Raw genomic sequence first — 20267 nt, forward strand, 5'->3', positions numbered from 1 at the left:
GAGTCCCGGCGACATTTGCCGAATGTCTCCCCCTCTTTCCTGTCTACCTACTGTCTAAAAATAAAAAATAAAGGCCACTAGTACCGAAAAAATATCTTTAAAATGATTTCTGTTCATATCATTTTGTCTGTTTAACAACCAATCAGCTCACAGCTCTTATTTACCAGTTTGAACCAGGAAGAGATACTGATAGTTCAGTGTCTGAAACCTGCCCGGTAACAACTCTTTCCTTCCAGGATCTGTTTCTGCAGACCGTTAACGGTGACGACACAAAGATTAGAAAAAGCTAACTTTATTTGTACAAAGCAAAACAACATGGCCGCCGAGGCGTTCAGGTGATCTTGAGACACTGCCGTCATCCTCTCCTGGTCATCATGACATCACATGTTCCAGAACGCCCTGGCGAATCAGCTGCTCACATTTCCACCGCGGCAGGAAGTGCTGAGAACAAAGACAACTTCCTGTTAGGATGCTGAGAGGTAAAATGTGACTGACCAACATGAGACGTGGTTCCACCACAACACCTCACTCAGGTCCAAATCACCAGGGCCCTCATGTTCAGAAGAGTGAGCAGCTTTGGTTGGTGGAAGAAGAAAAAAATCTGATGTCTGAAACCAAAAATCAGATCCAAACAGCGCCATCTAGCTGCTGTACCGAGCTCAATCATAGCTCAATGATGATTATTATAATGAGGTGAACATGTCTCCTATATTTCCATGAGGAAGAAAACACACTATGAGAAGAACTTAAACCATTAAAACCATTTAAGACGTCACGTCAATAATGACCTAGAAGCCTCCATCACTCAGGAGCCTGATGGAGGTTTGGCCCCAACACAACTATTAGAGTTAGAATAGTTATTATAATTATTATTATTGTATAAAGGAATCATGAGCTGGGGAAACCATCGTTGCATTAGTGAGACACATCTGCGCATCACTAATAGGTTGAACATATATTATATTATATATAAGATGTTTTCTATTCACTAAAGCATATTGACCTCCAGATGGGGCCCTAATGGCAGTATGGGTCCAGTCCGTAGCTCTGATTACATTCTCGCTGCAACGAGAGCCACAGTTTCTAGAACTGTCTATATCTGAGCAACATCTGGATGAGGCCGACCCATATGGCTGGCACGGCCCGGTTCAGGGATGATAAATACCCGACCTGTCAGTCAGCTCCCTCTGAGAAGCTCCGGTTGAAAGGACCGCAGGTTAGTGAGAACTGGTACCAGAGACCCACGGTTCCTCCTGGTTTCCCTCTGGACCACTGAGGTCAGCTCCATGCAGAGCTCCAAGATGATTGTCCTGGACAATCTGAACCAGCTGATGAGCCATGCATCATCATGTACCAGCAGGTCAGGAGGACTTCTTCCATTGGTGATGTCCTCCAGCTGAACCAAAGCTGCCATCGTTCCACAACAAGGAGCAACTTTAGCAGCTATTTCTGGACATGTTTGATTGTCTCCAGCTGGTCCACCTTAGGAACCATCAAACCTGACTTGTTAGGAGTTAATCTGCTGATCTGACACTGTTTTCTTCTCAGTGAGAATGAAAGTGTCCCTCAGATGATTCTCATGCATTTTCTGCTCCTCAGCGCTCAGACTGAGGAGCATTTCCTTCTACAGGAGACAGAAACAGAGGAAGTTTCACAGTTTCCATCATTTTCTGAGGTGTGTGACGTTATTGAGGCTGAATGTGATTCAGTTTCATCGTTCTGGTTTAAACCATAAAAGCTCATGAAGAAACATCAGGTTTTCAGATGTTTCTGTGGGCGTGGCCTTTCATGAACCAGGAAATAAATGCGTGTTCAACTACAAATCATTGGAAAGTACGATCTGCGTCTGTACTACATCTTTAAGCAGTAAAGAAATACTCAGCAGAAATCTGCAGAATTGCATACAGCATTTTATCTTCCGTCCAACCGGTTAATGAAGCAGAACTGGTCCCGTGTTGTTGATCTGTTGTTTCAGAGCCTCAGAATCACCAGAAGATTCAAATCTGAAAGCACCGACAGAAATGTTGAAGAACCCCATCAAATAAAACAGATGGTTTAAGAAGAATGACTGGATTCATCTCCTCTCTGATCCTGTATGAGATCAACGTCTTCATGAGACTGAAACACAAATCTAATTATTTATGACGCTTTTTATGTCCGGTGAGTTTTAAAGAAACAACTTTGTAGGTGGATTCATTTTTCCTCTTCGTTTCAGAGTAAAGTGTCATGAAGGTTTCCAGATTTCCACAAGAAAAGTGAAAAAGGAAAACTTGATTAAGTGATTAAAGTGAAAACAGTGGAGAACGTGTCTTCAGACATAATGAATGAAAAGCCTGTGATGTTTCCAAGCATGTTTTAAATGCGTCAGGATCGCCAGCTGATCATTATATGAGAACAAGAAGTTCTCTGCTATGAAGAAACCAGCGTATTTACAGCAGCTGCTGCAGATCTTTGTTCTGCTTTCATTTCCACCTTATTGTTGGGATATGCTGCATGTTGTTCCCCATCTAGTGTTTCCACAGTTCTCAGGGTTTGGTCTGAGTCCTGGGAGGCTGCGGTTAGTGGACAGCAGACCGGCGAGGAGGTTCTGCTTGTGTGAGGCAAGAACACGGTGGTCACAGAAGGAGGAACCCGATTATTTCAGGGAAACAGAATTTCACACAACACCGGCCCAAGTAGATAAAAGGTGTCCAGCATGAAGCTTTACAGTGCTACTGTTAGCTTTGCTTTAGCATCTGTATGCTAACAGCTAATGTATCACCAGGGGACGTCTTAGAATGCTAGGACTACTTAGCATCAATATGCTAACATGAAAACAACAGAACTTCCTGTTCTCACCTGGCTGTTCTTCTTCAGCAGGATCACCGTTCCATCGTCAATCTCAAACTCTCCGTAGTCCTTCAGGCACTTCACCTGGAAACATACATGGTGAGGTCAGCAGTGTAGAGTCAGGTCGCAGGTCAGAGGTCAGACAGCTGTGACTCACTTGGATGTAGAGGCTCTTTGGAGGCTTCATGTCCTGCGTGATGTCCAGTCCCTCCTCTCCACCGATGGAACGCATGAAGGAGGCCAGAGACTTTTTATACTGACTGAACCATTGCACCTGAACATAACACACACACACACACACACACACAGGTGTTCTCAGCTGTTTAGATCACCCAGTAGAAACTCTTCAACAGGAAGTGATGTCACTGACCTCCTCTGCAGACATGTGAAAGCGGACATTGGCGGGCAACACGCTGCCGTACTCCCAGCGCAGCGCTCTGATCCTCAGCAGCCGGTCGTACCTGGAAACAGCAGGTAACAGATGAACATCAGCCGTCACATGACTGCAGGTGGGGTTGGTCACATGACTGTGGGTGGAGTTACAGGTAAGCGAAGATGCAGCGTTGGTTCCTCAGCAGGCAGCAGTGACGCAGTTTGATGGAGGGGATGAGGTCAGTGCGGCCGATGGTCTTCGCTTCGTTCCTGAAAAAGATCAAATTGTCAGATGGTCCACCTTCTTTGAACTTCAGCTGCTTCTTCTGTCTACTTCAGTCCAGCTTCTGACCTCATCCTGGTCTTTCTGCAGTCTGTTCAGGTTGATCTTCTTAAAAAAGGCCCAGAAGCTCATGTTTCATAGAACCAGCATGATCATCTACTCGTCTTACTCGTTCAGATCTTCAGTGGAGATCCAGGATCAGCAAGAGTTCTTTAACAGACTCCAAAATCCATTAAAGAGATCTGGATCATCAGTTCTCTGGACCTTCTGAGGGTCTTTCAGAGTTTTCCTTTGTAAACTTTGGGTGCTGTTTCTCTCAGTTTCAGTCTAGTTCTGGACCGGTTCTGGATCAGTTCCGTTTCATCATAAACTGATCAATCAGCTTTTCATGTGTTTGTTCTGAAAACATCCGGGCCATGGGCTGAAGACAACAGGACGCTTTACCTCAACAGACCACGAACCAGAAGAACCCTAGAACCTGTAGAACTGTTCAAGAGAATTGGTACTCACACATCAGCCTGGTTCTGTTCATACAGGGCCTCCATCTCCTGTAGAACCTGCCGCAGCCCGTCCTCCTAAAACCACACAGAACCAAATTCGGATGATAAGACCAGGTTCTGGTTGAAACATTGAAGCTCAAGCTGGTTATTAACTGGGTTTACTGGGAACTACTGGTGGAGATCGTGGTCCAAACAGAGCATCCACCTTGACTTTGATCTGTCTTTATAATTCTGATAGAAGCCAATTAAAACGCGTTAAATCTAAGCCGATGTGTTTTATACACCGGATATTAACTACAAATGTCTTCATGACGAGCTTTTAGTTTTAGCTTTTAGACGCTATCAGATCTAAATCCGACCAATTTCAAACGTCCTCATGTCAGCAGTTTCAGCATCTTCTCAGTTATACATCTGATTCTACCGAACTGGACCGTGTTAATCCGAGCCGAAATGTTCAGAACATTCAGTCTTAACTGAAAACGGTGATGTGATGTCTGCGACGTGCCGTTTCCAGCTTAAAACCGCGGGCAAACCTTAAACCGATAGATTTCCGGATGGAGTTTCGCCTCCGTCCCGCTGTCAGCAGCTGGATCCTACCCCGGTTACTCACGTTAAAAGCGGGCAGCTGACCGTCACTCATCCGGTGCAGCTCTCGGATGAGGTCGATGGCTTTCTCACAAAACATCCTGGAGCCGAAGACCACCAACACACCGCCCAGAAACCGGGATTCTACCGTTAAACCCACCGGCGGAAAATCCCGACCGACCCACAAAGCAGAGCAACAGCTTCGCGGTAAAATTCGTTGTTATGATCATGTGACCCAGTGACGTGTGGCCTCCGAAGCCGCTGTGGGACAAACAGGATGTGCAGACAGGCTAGCAGTGATGCGGTAAAGAAAAGATCGTACAGAGTCACATTTAGTGGGTAAGATGACGTTTTGTTGTTGTTGTTGTTGTTGTTGTTGTTTGTTTTTATGTTTCTGAACGTAAACAATCAGTTTCAGTCCGCAGCGCCATCGGTCATTCTGCGTCACTACTTCCGGGTCATAGCAGCTTTTAAACAGGCTCAGGTTAGATAAAAATATGAAATCTGTTTTCAGAAAGTTTAATTTAAGCACCTTCAGCCTCAGGTTAACCTCAGACTGAACAGAACCAAGAGGAAACCGAATCCGAACAGAATTTGTGTTTGCAGAAAGCATCAGGAGCTGCTGTGTCCTGACGTGCTCACCTGGAGACACAAAAACGGTCCTAAAGACAAACGTCAGCCCTGAACACGGTCTGGCAGGCGGTCAGTGAAGTATTCACACCCCTTTAACGTGTCCGTATTTAGTCCAAACTGCGGTGCATTTTACTGAGATCTTGTGACCGTCCAGAACTAAGTTGTGCATCACTGTGAAGTGAAAGAAAACTGATTGATAGTTTTTAACATATTTTACTTATACAAATCTTAAAAGTGTGGCGTGCATTTGCTTTCAATCCTCTCGAGTCAATACTTTGGTTCTAGAGTTCTATGGCAGGTAAAGCTACACGTCTGAACTTTGACTAGGCCATGAATCTGGTTTGATCTAAACCATCCATTGAATCTCAGGCTAGATCTTCAGGGTGGTTCTCCTGCTGGAAGTAGAACCTCCACCTCAGTCTCAGGTCTTCTGCAGCCTCTGACAGCCTGTCTTCCAGGATTTAGCTCCATCCATCTTCCCATCAACGCTGACAAGCTTCCCTGTCCCACAGCATGATGCCGTCTCCACCATGTTACACTGTGTGGGATGGTGTGTTCAGGCTGATTCAGGTTTTGCATGTTCTCCATAATTTCAGGTCTTTTCTCCTCTGAGGAGAGCACCATCTTCCACGTCTGACGTGTCTCCTACATGACTTGTAGCAAACGACACACAATACTACATGACGAACACTAATAATTGGGGATGTGGGTGTTTAACACCCTCAGCTTTACCTTGTGAGATGGTTGAACACCAACACCATCACTTAATGTAACTAAGATGCAGAAAAGAAAAAGTCAAGAGAAGATTGACAACTTTTTCAAGAGATATTACAGTAAAAAGCTAAAAGTCTATTTGAATGAAAACATATCTAATATATTTTATTGGATTAAATGTTCTGTAAACTGAGCCTTAAAGTATTTCCATCATTTTCAGGCCAACCTGCACCCTGCTGGTTTTGGATAGGCAGTTGCAGGAGGCATCAGTTTCAGAGAGAGCACATGAAGGGTCAGAGGTCAGCAATTCAATAAATCTAGGTTTAAACTATGTTTGAGTTACAGTTTGTGAAAGAAATCAGTTAAAGCCGACAGTGTGTGTGTGTGTGTGTGTGTAACGGTTTATTAAGTTCCCAGTTCAGGTTTAATTGTTTTTAGGATGTAATTTGAGATGTTTCCAGGAGTGATGACGACAGAGAGGCAGAAGAAGTTAAAACACGGCCATTAAGATCTCAATTCACAGGCGATGCCCCCCACAGATAAACACCCCTCACACGTTTGAAAAGCTTGCGACACCACTGCCCCCACCTGAGCTGTGGATCTCTGCAGCTCACCCAGAGTTTCAATGAGCCTCCAGGTTGCTTCTCTGATTAATGTTCTCCTTGCCCAGCCTGTCAGTTCAGGTGGACCTCCATGTCCTGGTAGGTCTGCAGGTGGTCCATCCTCTCTCCATGTTCATGATGATGGATTGAACAGAACTCTGGGAGATGTTCTAAGCTTGGGAAGTTGTTGTAGAACCTAACCCAGCTTTAAACTGAACCAGAACATCTTCCCAGACCTGTCTTCTGTGTCCTTGGTCTTCATGATGCTGGTTGTTCTCAGTTGCTTTCTGAACCAACACCCTGCAGCAGTTTGAAGGAGGACCTGCAAAGACTTTATTTTTTAAGATGACTGAATCTTTTTAGACCTGATAAAACCCAGATGATTTCATTCTATAAACGTTTTATTGAGGTTGTTGTAACATCTGGTTTTATTGCTCAGTCTGTTCAGTCTTGTTAAAACTGACAGGAAAATAATTAGCATTGAACAGCGCCCCCTGGCTGACATCTGGAACAGACTGTGAAAAAGGCTGAAACCATCCCAGTCGGCAGGGACCCTCCCAGCCCCCTTTAGAGGACCTTGTCCTCCTTCCTTCAGGTTGAAGGTGCAGGTTACCAACTAGAAGGTGGAGTCAGTACAAATATTGTTTGGTCCAAAGTGCAGTTAAAGCTTTTAGTTAAATTTGACCAAGTTAGAATGTTTATTGTTCTGTTAATTTAAAGTCCATGTTGAGGGGTTTGATTATTGTGTGGAGATTGTGTTGACATGTTTGGAACATGCTTTGATTGGTCTCTCCCCTAAAATCCCAATAAACCCCCCTAAACTCAGACTGAACAGCTCAAAGGGTGTGAATACTTTCTGAGGCTCTCCAGATAACAGCTTTGTCTCACGTTAATCAGCGCTGATGTTTGATATTCTCCACAATGATCCAACACCCAGAGATCCTCTTCAGATGGAGGTTCTACAGGGTTCTGCAGATGAATGACTGAGGCTCAGGACAGGATACAAAACTCTGGTTTGAGGATTATTTCAATCAGATGTTCTCCAAGTCAGAGATAAACTGTTTCTATTTATTGTTTTTAGATTTAAATATTCATAGAGAAATATGAGCTACACTTGTCCTGTTTCAGATGTTCCAGGTTCTCTTTAAATAAAACACATCAGTGACCTTCATCATCATGCCTGCCCCTCTTACTCTTTTTATTCCTACAAAAACTTTTTGCAATGATCCATTAAAGAATAAAATCTATAAAACCTTTAGTTTAATGTGAAGGGAACCAGCCTCTGCAGCGGAGCGTGAACCCGGCACTGCTGGAGCTGATTGGTGGACGCCGTCTGGACTGGATGAAGGTGAGCATCAGTGAGAGGACACCTGAGGGACCTTTCCAGCAGCTCACTGCTGATGTTTGAGCTTCTGGACACAGGGGGCGCTGCTGAGTCAGTGTCAGGGAGGAGACATTGCTGCAAACCTGTGACGCCGCTTTGCTGTTTCTACGTCAGCATTAGACAGGTAATAGTGAAGTTCAAAGTTCATCTTCTCAACATGAACGTCGGGAGATATCAGGGTGAACATGGCATGGAGTGGACTTGTCTTCTGTGGTCCATCTGGGCCGAGCCTCCATGAGTCCATGCTGACCTCCTGATGATCCAGAGCAGGAGGTTTGAGTTTTCCTGGGAGCTCTGTGCTTATTCCAGCAGGATGGTGACAGACCTCAACCATCATTAGGCTGTTATGTTTGATTCATAACCCTTTTATTACTGACAGGTATTTTAAATCCAGTATTTCTTTTCTGTTATGATGTTTTACCTGATTTCTCAGAATCAGACTTAAATTGAGCTTTAATCATTCTTTTTGTATTAAAAACGATTTTAATCTGAAAACTCCGAGAATTAACTGTTAACCCCTAACCCTGTAATACGTTGACAGCCTGAAACTCGGACTCTTGGTTGTTTCGGAATAAAATCAATGTGAAGGAAAATATCTGAACAGGTCCAAGTTCTATTTGGATTCAGTTTGTTCTCACATGAACTCGGATCGTTTCAGAAACATTTAAACAGTTTCTCACACTAAATACATTTTATGGAAACCGATTGAGATGAAATGTTTCCGGGCTACACTCGAACGCATCGCTGCTTTTGTTTTGGAAGCCGTTGCTCCGACGCTTCCCCTGAGACCGTGGAGGCAGCGCGGCTCTGACCACGTGGCCTGGTCTCTGCGCCGTGATTGGCTGCGGCAGTCTCGGTACAAATCAGCTGTTGTTTGCGGTTGTCAGTGCAGCTACACCGGGGACTCGGTCTGATTGTCACCGCTTCTCAGGGCTCCGAGACCAGCCAGAACTTACTGCGGACAGGCCGGGTTTTCGGTCTCCTTCCCCCGGTTAACGAGCTGTCTCTTTGGACCTTTCAGTGATGCGAAATCGGAGCTCCCTGACCGCGGAGAGGGACAGTGACCTGGAACTGAAGCAGCGTCCCGGCAGAGAGGCGGCGGAGCCCGCGTCCGGCGGCCGACAGGGCCCGGAAGTGAAGCCGAGCATGGGGAAGAAGCCCTTCAGAAGGTGAGGAGCATGGAGGAGGAGGACAGGTGATACTGATCTGATGTCAGTCAGAGATGTTTTACACTTTGGTTCTGTGCAGGTTTATCTGGTTCTGATCTAAATAAAATAATGAGCAGATAAACTGTGAATAATTTCAAAAAGAAGAGATGAATAAAAATGTGAGATTGTTGAAGTCAGGACGACTGGCCCACAGGAAACAGAGTCTACAGACCAACTGGTCAGACTGGTTCGGTAAGATGGGGAGCTGGTTGGACCGGATACTTCAGACCAGACTGAACAAATCTGTTTCTACTAAACAAAGGCCTGGAGCTTTAAGCATGCTCAGAAACACCTGAACATGTTTCTGAGTGTAACCTTCAAGAGCCTGGGTCATAATGGAGCTGGTTAATAGGTTCTGAAGCTCTCGGGTCCATTTATAGCAGATGTTCTGTTACCGCTCCTTAATAATGAACCAAGATCCCAGCAGTAAAATCAGATTTCACAGCTGGAAGATTTGCTGTAGCGCAGATAAAAGTAGGAGTTGTGATGCCTGAGGTTCTGTGAATGCATCTGGACTCTTTCAGTGTTTCAGAGCAGAACTCTGTGTCTGAAGGAGAAAAAGTTGTTTTAATTCCCTGAAACATCTCATTTCATCCCTCACTGATTCCAAGTCAGAACATCTGCAGACAGATTGAGGGACAAGTTAAAGTTCCTGGGACTCGCTTTTCCTGTAAATGCAGAAATTGAAAGAAAACATCTTAATATTGAAGGAATTGGGTAGTGATTGACATTTTAGGATTAAAGACGTGATAAAAGACAATTGTGACACAAAATAAACATATTTCGATGTTTAATTTTGCAAGTTCAATGTCACCCTGAAATGACATCAGAGGGGAAGTCTCGGGTCCTTCATTGTGTGAGCGTCAGTGATAAACTGTTCAGGTAGAAGCCAAGTGAGAGCAGCGTTAATATGGCGAAACGGTGCATCGCTGGTGGTGGCAGCAACACTACGACAGCAGCCGTTAGTCTGCACTACTTTCCTGAAGGGATGAGGATCAGAGCTGCCTGGATCAGAGCTGGAAAACTGAGGAGGAACAGATGGGCTGGTCCCACCAAGCACAGCCAGGTGTGATCAGAGGACTTCTCAGCAAACTGCTTCTAACAAGAAACCTCTGAATTCACCAGAGAAATGATGTCAGAGGTCAGATATCTGACACGAGGAGGATGTTAAAGCAGAGTCTAAAGCCATGCTGCTCAGCTTCTCCTCAGAGCCGTATTTACTGTAACCCTGGATTTACACCGTATCTGCTCCGGTCCGGTCCGGTCCCCTGCGAGGCCCGGAGGAGCTCCAACAACCATACGCAGATCGCTCAATAAAAGCCAGTGCTCTGCTACCTGATGAAAGCTGACTTTGTTCTCCTGACTCTGCTGCATCTCTCTGATAGTGACTGAAATAAATCTACAGAAACATCAGATTCTAGCTGCTGTCAGTGTAGCTGCCGTTGTAGCAGCAGTCAGTTTACTGCTGGGGTTCCCCTCTGATGTCATCAAAAAGCGCAACAAAATCTAAAGGAGTCGTCTGGAAATGTCTTTTAATGAAGTCATGACCGTATATCTCCACAACTGTTCATTGCAGTGGCATGAATAAAATTTTTAATATATTTTATCAACGTTTCCTTTACATAAATGTTATTGGATTTATGGTGGAAATTCAATGCCACGGGCACTTTAAAGACCTGAGGACATGTCGTGTTGAAACTGAGCGCGTCGGACCACCATGTGAACGTTATTTATTCTGATCAGGTTGTTCTGACCAAACTGATCTGTGTGTGAGGTAAACAGCTCAGGAGGAGATCAGGTAATCTTCTGCTTCCTGCACACCTCCTCCTCTTCCTCTGTCTAATCCTCATTAACGTCTCAGATGTTTGACTGAAGGTGAACCTGACCTCAGATCAGATCAGGATGCTGCAGAACATTAAGCAATAACCTGATCCTGTTCTTTTTTCTTCCTGCGATCCTTTGAAGTAATCTGGATCCGTAGTTCTGGTTCTGCAGATAAAACCAGTTCTGGGCTGTTTACTGACAGCTCAGGTATGAATTTACTGAACCAGCAGAGGAAGAGAAACTGACAGCAGATGGTCTCCAGCAGTGCCTTGACCTTCACTGTGACAGGAAGTGACCTCAGAGCAGAGCAGGAGGTCATGGGTTTGATTCCTGAACCAGATCTGGAAGCAGAAGTCTGGATTCTGAGTCAGCGTCTTGGATCATGTCAGGTGGCCCAGAATGCAGCATGATTTGCTGCATTCATTGACTTATCTTAACCCCGCCCCCTCAGTTCCTGCGGAGTGAGGCCCAAACCTATCACAGACCGGGTCGTTCAGCTGATGTCTCACACATGACCTGCGCTTCATCAGCGCTCCGGTCTGCAATGAGACGGAACATCTGCAGAAACCTCAGAGCTGGAGCAGAAACGCTAACTTCCTGTCTGAGTCATGACTTCCTGTCAGTTCAATGACTGCAGCAGTCTCACCCGCTCTTCTCAGTCATCACACTTACGGCTGAAGTTCTGTTTTCTAACCGGGCCGGACCCCAGGTGTTGAAGAACCTTAGCACTGATCGGCTGTCACTCATATCATCCAAACAGCTCATTTCTTCAAATCTGAACCAACAACCAGCGGGGACCAATTCAGGTCCAGTTTAAAGTCTGTTGAAACACAAAACCAGGTGTGGATCAGAACCCAGACTGGAACCAGGGGATGTCTGGTTCATTGTTCTGAAGTTAAACCAGGAATCGTGTGACATGATGTTCCTTCATATTTTCCTACAGACACAAATGGGATTCTGGTAATAAACCCAGTATTGTTTAGACATCCATATCTCAGCCATCCTTTCCATCAGAACCATCATTCAAAGTTTGAATGGGTCACAGAAAGCTGGACTTTACCTGACCCAGTCATCATTCTGATCCATTTTAGAGTTTTTCCACCAATCACAGTTTAAGTTTGAGGATTTTTCAGATTTTTGCACAAAATGTTCAGCTTAGATGACAGTTCTGACCCGGTTAATATTCAGAACCTTTGGAAGATAATCTCCTTTTATGAGCACAGCTTCATCTCCACATGTCCAGGTTCTCCATCCAGTCGTAGATGTTTCTGTCTCCTTCCAGCCAGGGTGGCTCTACTGCTGTAGGACCATCTGTTTTCTGACCAATCAGAGTGCAGAGAGACACGCCCACACTCTCATTACCTCCAGTAGATTTCAGCTCGGGATGGTTCTGAAGAAACTGGAGCTGAAGGTTCTGTTTAACCTGTCAGATCTACAGAAAACACTGCAGACACAGAAACGTGTGGGTCCACTAGAAGGTTCTGATGCTCATGTTTCAAGAGACTTTTTGATGTGTCTTTCAGTCTTCAAACTGTGACGTTATTTAAGGCTTAAGTTCTTGTCAGTGGTTCTGCCTGGCTGTGGACAGACAGAACCAGTCTCAGGCCTCAGTAAAGTAATGCAGCTGGGTTCTTGTGATCCAGCCGTTTTCATCCAAACAGAATCTGAATGAGCCGGCTGGTCGGCAGTCCGGGATTAGCCCATAAATCCTCCACATTGTTCTGTTCGTTCTGATGTCAGCAGCAGAACCAGTTCTGAACCAGATCAGAGCAAAGATTACAGCGGCACCTCCTCCTGGACCTGATAAAACATGACTTATTTTAGCTGCTCCGTGCCTCAGTTTACTGTTTCTCTGCAGGTCCAGTTTCTGTTTCTGGCCGCAAAGCCAACGGGTCGAGTCCAATATGAGTTCGAATGGAAACGCATTCCTGCTCAGCTCTGTCTGACAGCAGATGAGGAAACTGTACGTTCACCTACAGATGAGGAGCCGTTGGGTCCAAAAAGAACAGTTCTGGAGATATTGTGTCCTTGAACTCATCATTAGTTCATTTATTTTGAAAAATAGAGAATCTCTTGAACCTGACATAATCAGTCAGTGAAGGTCATAGGTTAATCCAGTGTCAGACATGAGTTCCTAGTATTGTTCTCATTGTTCTGCCCTCTTTATTTGCTGTTGTAATGAATGGTTCCCTGCGTTCTCCATAAAGTCCCCACCGTGAACTATTTAAGGTGATACAGGCAGAACTTACTCATTTCATCAATGGTGAACATGGAAAAACCCAAACAGGAATAGAAACAGATCTGCACCAGTTCTGAAGTTCTGAAGAAGATTGTTGACGTGGTCACAGTTTGCTTTAGCTTCTCCATCCAGGGCTGCATCCATCAACTCCTTGTGAGAAGATGCTCGTCCACCATAGGTTGTCAGCTGATCAGCATGATTTCTTTGCCTCTTGTGATGTCATCAGCCCAACTACGCACAAAGCAGCTTTCTCAAACGTAAAATCCTCCATACGTCCGTAGCCAGCAGCGGACATTTGTTCAGAGTAAAACTTACAAGACAGCATCACCATGGAGACGGCATCACCGTGGAGACCGCCTCTTGGTGTTCCCACATTCGTATGAACAGTTGCTGCAGCACCTTTACAGTCAGCCAGTCCAACTGGTACCTGAAACCATCAAACCTGCTGTAGATATCACTGGGTGACTTCAGGTGGGTAACCGAGGTAACAGATGCTGAAAACAGCATTGGTTTTCCGGGTCAAGGATGAACAGATGTAAACTAAGTACTTCCCGACGCTCCGTCAGCATCCCCGGAAATGATGGAGTTGAGGCTGAGAGCAGAAGGCCGGTCCAGATCAGGTCAGGAACAGAAACCTTCCTCTCGACCCAGGAGCATGTAACTGATCTGAGAGCTACCAACTCTCACTCTTCCTCCATTAATTATTGAGCTGCTGACTGAGCGCGCTCAGTGCGACTGCGGTAGGCTCTGATGTCACCAGTATGTTGAACCCTGATCCATTGGAATCAGGCGGTGCTGTGAAGAGCGAAAACCCAAACTGATGTGACCTTCACTGTCTGGTGGATTTTAGTCACAGATTGTCTCTGAGTGAAGATGCTCCACTCTCAGACTGCAGCATGTATTGAATTACATGTAATGAGCTGTTTGAAAGCTTTCAGATGTAATCAGTTGAACCTGCAGTGAGACTGAAGTGCAACCTGAGTGTGTAGATGTTTCATGACCCAGGCTGTTTGTTCTCCTCAGGTTGGGGCTGCTGGGGAATATGAAGAGGATCATGATGGTGCTGCTCCTGGTCTACATCTCCATCCCCTTCATCATCAAACTCTTCCCTTCCATCCAGGCCAAACTTGTCTTCCTAAACTTTGGTGAGTGTTTCAATCTGATCTGGGATCTGTCAGCATCATCCTCACATCCTGGATCTGTACGGCAGCTCTGATTGGCTGATTCTCTACGCTGTAACAAAAAAAAAGTGGAATCTAGTGTTTCTTCCAGCAGATCTTTGTCTCGATTCATTTATTGGAAGTCATGCAAATGTCCCTTTAATTCTCAGAGAACGAATCAGAATCTCTGACAGATGAAAAATGATTGGATCATTTTTAATCAACAGAAAGACACCGACCCATAACATTCTGAGTGAGAAGTTATGTGTTTTTTGTCCCAGTGAGGGTGCCGTACTTCATCGACCTGAAGCGACCACTGGACCAGGGACTGAACCACACACACAACTTCTACCTGGAGGCTGAGGCGGGCCTGAAGATCGGAGTCTGGTACTGAACCCACAGAAACTCCTGAGGTTCTGCTGTCTGTCGAGGCTTCCATGTGACTCATGGCTCCATGTTCTGGAAGCAAAGTTATTTAATCTGTAATTGATCTGCTTTATGAAATGTTCTGTTGAATGTTTGCAGAAACTTTATTCAGTTCTCTAAACTATATTAAGGATCATTAACCAAACGGTCCACGACCCGTCAGAACCGTTGTGCAGGATGTATTGATCTCATAAAATAACCTTTCATAAAAAAACAATAATATCTGAAATGCTACAAATTGTTAATCAAACCAACATCGACTCACTGATTATTAAACAGAACAAATATAAACCAGTTTATTAACAAACTGCAGACCAGAAGGTTCCTTTCTATGAAAAGCTTCTAAATGATTTCAATCAAAGATTCATTTTCATTCGTTTCTCAGCCTCTCATCTTAGAGAACTTTTACAGCCTGGTTCTGACTTCTACGGGTTACACAAAAAGGTACGATGATCAGCTTCAGAACCATGACAGTAGAACTTACAAAAATGGCTTACTTCAGTCCAACGGGAACTGTTCTGTCACCTCTGTCAAGGACCCTGCTTGGATCTCCTGACGTGAGGTTCCCTTTGACCCGTCTCTCGGCTTACAGGACAGACTGGGTCACTGGACACGGAGCTGGTTCTGTCCGCCTGGAGAGCACTCAGTCAGTAACAGGTTCTTGATACCTGGAATTTTCCCACTTTGGATCACAATGAACCAAATCAGAGATATGAAAGTTTGCAGGTTTTCTGGGTAAGGTCACAGGGGTCAGCTGCAGATGGAGATGATGCAAACTAAAGCATTTATCAAAGGGAATCCGTTTGTCTTTCCTTCACTCAAAAAGTCTTATTGATAGATTCTATGGTTCAATTGAAGGAGAGGAGTCATCATGAGGGCTGGTCAGCCAATCAGAGGTATACTTAGGGTAATGTGAGCTACAGCTCCTTCTTCTCTGTGGTGCTAACAATCGTCTCCTGACTGACTTTCAGACATGTGACCTTTCCACTGAACAGGTTACACCAGTTTAATGTAATAATAACCAGTCCTGACATTTACAACCAATATATGGATTATTTTCTGTTATTAAATGAGCAAAATAAGATTACTGACAAAAGAAGAACTTTGACATGTTCTACCAGCCAGTCAGCCTAAACCTTTCTGGTGGCATAGCAACACAATGAGGTTCCACACTTCTCAAGTTCTGGAGACGTGAGGAACCCACCTGCAGGAATAAGAGAGTACTTTAACTAGCCCAACAGCATGGTGAGGATATTTTAAAGGACTTGGAGAAAAGTAGCTGTTGTAGGTGAAAGGTCAACTCTGAGGTGTTTGTGTGAACTACACACAATCTAATAAAAAGACTTTAGAACCCAAACTGCTGGTGCTCTTAAATCTCTGACAGTCAATGAAACAAAACACAGTCGGACCTCAGGTGACGCTGTGTCTCCTTGTTGTCAGGCACACGGTTCCCGCTCGGATGTGGAGGGAAGCTCAGGGGAAAGATGGCGACTGGTACGTCTCCACTTTTAACTCCGCCCACCCCGTCATCCTCTATCTCCATGGAAACGCAGGGACAAGAGGGGGCGACCACCGGGTGCAGCTGTACAAGGTGAAAACTCCTGAATCATGTTTATTTCAAGAGATGAAACGTTCTTGGGCTGAACAGCGGTGCAGTGACTAGCACTTTGCAACAATGGGGTCATAGGTTTAAATCCCTGCAGGTTAGGGTTCAGGTTTTCCCCCAGTCTGAGAAACAGCTTGAAGTGGATGAAGAACAAACTGCTTCATCTTCAAATGGGAAGAACCTCGAGCATGGACCGCTTCATGAACATGCTTCTCCTGCTGTGAGGAACCATCTGACCCGTGTCCCGTCTCTGTCCTGCTGCAGGTCCTCAGTTCATTGGGATACCATGTGGTGACGTTTGATTACAGAGGTCAGAGGTCATCTATCAGGACAGACATAAAACACACACAGCTGCTGCTGCATCTTACGTGTGTGTGTGTGTGTGTGTGTGTGTGTGTGTGTGTGTGTGCGCGTCCAGGGTGGGGCGATTCAGATGGATCGCCATCAGAGCGAGGGATGACATCAGACGCTCTCTTCATCTATGATTGGCTGAAACAGAGGATGGAGAAATCTCTTCCGCTTTACATCTGGGGCCACTCTCTGGGGACCGGGTACCACACACACACACACACACACACACACACACACACAGTGTTGCCCTATCCTTACAGGGACCTTGCATTGACTTCTATTCATTACTATAACCTAACCTTGACCCTAAATGTATCTGTAAAATACTAGAAGAAGAAGATTATATCATTTACCTCCTTCCCTATGGAGGACCAATCCTGACCAAATTAAGAATAAATACAGACTAAGTAAATGACCAGTGTTGAGAGTAACGGCGTTACAAAATAATGGTGTTGGTAACTGTTACTTTTTTGGTAACGGAGTAATCTAACTAATTACTCTCCAACTCAGTAAACGGGGTTTAAGAAGTGCTTTTCTCCCGCAGCAGTGAGTGTTTTTGAAAGCTCATCAAGGAAAAAGCAGGACAGAATAAAACCAACATCTAGAGAGAAAGATGACGATGGAGGGGAGTTTTGTAAATTCAAAGACAGCGTTGGACAGTTGGAAGAATAGGCAGCGTTTCACGTTCACTGAAGCTAAAGACAAAAATGTGCATCTGATCTGCAAGTTATGTCCGGGAACAAAGAAATGATCCACGTTTGTGACCAGCAACTCCAACCATATGAAGCACCGCATCGTCTCACCCGTCCACAACACTAGTGGTCAGCAACCCGGGCCCTGCTGCAGCCAGCGCCAGCTCCGACCATCCTACACCCTGCAAACAGGAAAGCTTGATTCTTCTGGTCAGCAACTTGTACCATCATTTTAGAGTCTGAAAAGTAACTGGATGATTACTTTGCCTAGTAACTAGTTACTTTGATAGTGCAGTAACTGAGTTAGTAACTCAGTCTTTGGACCAGCATTGCCGCCTCAGCTTCTCTCCTATTGGCTGAGGTCCAGCCTCCAGGAAGTAGCTGCTGAGCCTCTGCCTGGTTCTGAAAAAGGAACAGAAACGACTAACTTAACTTCCGTCACGTTGCTGAAGAAATCAGGAGTGTTGTGGATTTTGTGGTAGATATCGCTGTTAGTCTGGATAGTTTACTGTATCCTGTTGACTCTAACTGAGAGAATACTTCAATTTGCCAAAGTACTTGGAGGAAGTCACATTTACAGACCCGCTTTCAAAATAAAAGCATGACTCAATGACAGACAGTGGTTGCTCAATGTGTGTTATTATTTTTATTATTAAACACAGGAACATATATTCCAGTTTGGGTTCCTGAATCAGACAGAAGCTCAGAGGTTCCTCCCAAACACTGGACCACTGGTCCTCACAGACAGGATGATGACTTCACTGATCTCTGCATTAAATCGGATATTTCTGTTTCAGAGTTGCCACAAATCTGGTGAGACGGCTTTGTGACCGAGGTAAGACAGACACACACACACACACACACACACACACACACACACCAGGCTGCAGCTTCAGAACATCATGATGTCTCCATGTTCTCTGGTCATGAGCAGGAAGTCCTCCGGACGCTCTGATCTTGGAGTCTCCGTTTACCAACATCCGAGAGGAGGCCAAGAGCCACCCGTTCTCCATGGTAACCGCAAACCCCACCCACTATCTAATCTCACCCACTCAGACCTGCAGGTTGTCCTGAGTGTGTCTATGTTTTCCAGGTGTACCGCTACCTGCCTGGATTTGACTGGTTCTTCCTGGACGCCATCTCAGCTAACAACATCCGCTTCGCCAGCGATGAGAAGTATGTTCACTTGGAACCTCCTGTTTCAGTCAGCTGCAGGAAAGAAGCTTCAGGGCTGTTCGCCAACCTGTCAGAATCCTTCAGGAGCTCTATGACCCATCTCAGGACTGTTGTCAGAGAACCAGAATCTGGGTTTGATTTTCAGTCTCTAGAAAAAAAAACCTCATACCATAGAAACTCTACAGTCATTATCTGCTTCAAAACTAAACAGAACTTTATGACCCGTAAAATGTTTCAGTTAAACTGAAAGGAACTGCTCAGATGAATCAAAGAAGGGCGATCCAGAACTTTAGTGGCTCATGGAACTTAGTTTGGGTTTTAATCAAAGACTTAAGCCAAAATAAATGAAAAGAAAGGTTTTCAAAACGTCATTAAAAAGCAGTTCTAGCTGCCACTTGAATGTTGGTTCTTCTCAACATTTGAGGAGTTTCTAACCTGCAGAGGGTTGCTGGCTCTGATCCAGGTCACTGGTTCTAAAGGCTTTAAATCCTGCTGAATCGGAATGTTTCTAAGCAGCTGCAGAACTTACAGCTCAGTTACAACTGGAGCTGAATTTGATCAAATCCAGTTTGCCTAATAGCAGCACCTAATGTCTGTCAGCTCCGGGTTTTAATGGTTTATTGATCATTTTCAGTATCAACCACATCTCCTGTCCGGTTCTGATCCTGCATGCTGAGGACGACAGCGTTGTTCCGTTCCATCTTGGGAAAAAGGTATGATGCCGATCGTTAACGGGTCAGAACTTTAAGAAACAACAGAAACCTTTTTTTTTCCATTAATTATAAACCCTCAAATTTTAAATAATTTGGGTTCTTTTCTCAGAGCCTTAGGTTCTGGAGTTTCCAAACTTTTTCCACAAATCAGAAACATTTTAGAAAATGAAGCTTCTTGAAACTTTTACTTCAAGTTTGGAACTTTTTCAGGAACTCTGATGTTCCAGGGGTTCATTTAGAAAATTTAAGAAAATAAACATTTATATTTCACTGGAAATATTTCTTAAGATGTTTTTTGTTCACAGAAGAATTGTTCAGACTTGCTAGTAGACGAACTGTTCAGACTGTTTGACCCTAGCTGATGAACTGTTCAGACTAAGTCTGGCTCTCTGCGCCATCCTGCAGCTCTACAATCTGGCATCGCAGTCGAAGAGCCTCAGCGGTCACAAAGTTCAGTTCGTGGCGTTCCTGCCATCTCTTGCCTACAAACACAAGTTCATCTACAGGAGCCCGGAGCTGCCAAACATCCTCAGGTAGGAACCCTGCTGAGCCTCAGATCCTGACTGAATCGGAGCATCGTACTGACTGTTCTGTTTTATTCCCAGTGATTTCCTCGGAACAACTCGTCCCGTTGCGGCGTGAGGACGGACTGATGGACACGCCCTTTAACCTCTTATCAATACAAACAAGAGACTCACCGTTTTCTCGGACTGAACTCAACATTCCTCCGTTAGCATTCCCATCACCCCTGACTGATGTCACGGCTCACACGGTTACCATGGTGACCGTGGTCCTGTGGACTGAAGAGACTGAAAGGGCGAAAGAAAAGTTTTGTCTAGGTTTTTTTCGGCAGCTGATTCTTCATCACTTGCATGGTTTCTCCTCCTCCTCCGATTATAACTCACCTGTCTGGAATCAGTCTGTTTGAAGCCTGTTTTGACTTGAATTAAGAATAAAATATTTTGTTTTA

The 20267-nt window shown here is 44.9% G+C and overlaps 2 protein-coding genes across 4 annotated transcripts; one reads left to right on the plus strand and one right to left on the minus strand.

The window, feature by feature from the left end:
* Positions 1-276: 276 nt before the first annotated feature.
* Positions 277-4726, minus strand: gins1 (GINS complex subunit 1 (Psf1 homolog)). Its single transcript, XM_047351783.1, has 7 exons — positions 4595-4726; positions 3995-4059; positions 3373-3471; positions 3200-3290; positions 2987-3103; positions 2839-2913; positions 277-441 (listed from the first exon to the last, which is right to left on the minus strand). The coding sequence occupies exons 1-7, from the start codon at positions 4667-4669 to the stop codon at positions 373-375; spliced, it is 591 nt and encodes a 196-aa protein (XP_047207739.1). The 5' UTR covers positions 4670-4726; the 3' UTR covers positions 277-372.
* A 48-nt stretch (positions 4727-4774) lies between these two features.
* abhd12 (abhydrolase domain containing 12, lysophospholipase) lies at positions 4775-20267 on the plus strand. Of its 3 annotated transcripts, none has more exons than XM_047351780.1 (13): positions 4775-4908; positions 8924-9071; positions 14197-14318; positions 14615-14720; positions 16200-16350; positions 16630-16675; positions 16784-16916; positions 18206-18243; positions 18343-18422; positions 18502-18584; positions 19219-19297; positions 19703-19830; positions 19903-20267. In XM_047351780.1, exons 2-13 carry the CDS (start codon positions 8926-8928, stop codon positions 19937-19939), a joined length of 1149 nt encoding a protein of 382 aa, XP_047207736.1. In that variant the 5' UTR covers positions 4775-4908; positions 8924-8925; the 3' UTR covers positions 19940-20267. The 3 variants fall into 3 exon arrangements, with proteins under 3 accessions (XP_047207736.1, XP_047207737.1, XP_047207738.1); XM_047351781.1 differs by lacking the exon at positions 4775-4908 and adding an exon at positions 8010-8026; XM_047351782.1 differs by lacking the exons at positions 4775-4908; positions 8924-9071; positions 14197-14318; positions 14615-14720 and adding exons at positions 14848-15203; positions 15295-15405.

This window comes from Girardinichthys multiradiatus, chromosome 22 (genome assembly GCF_021462225.1).
Source record: "Girardinichthys multiradiatus isolate DD_20200921_A chromosome 22, DD_fGirMul_XY1, whole genome shotgun sequence".
Classification (NCBI taxonomy): Eukaryota; Metazoa; Chordata; class Actinopteri; order Cyprinodontiformes; family Goodeidae; genus Girardinichthys; species Girardinichthys multiradiatus.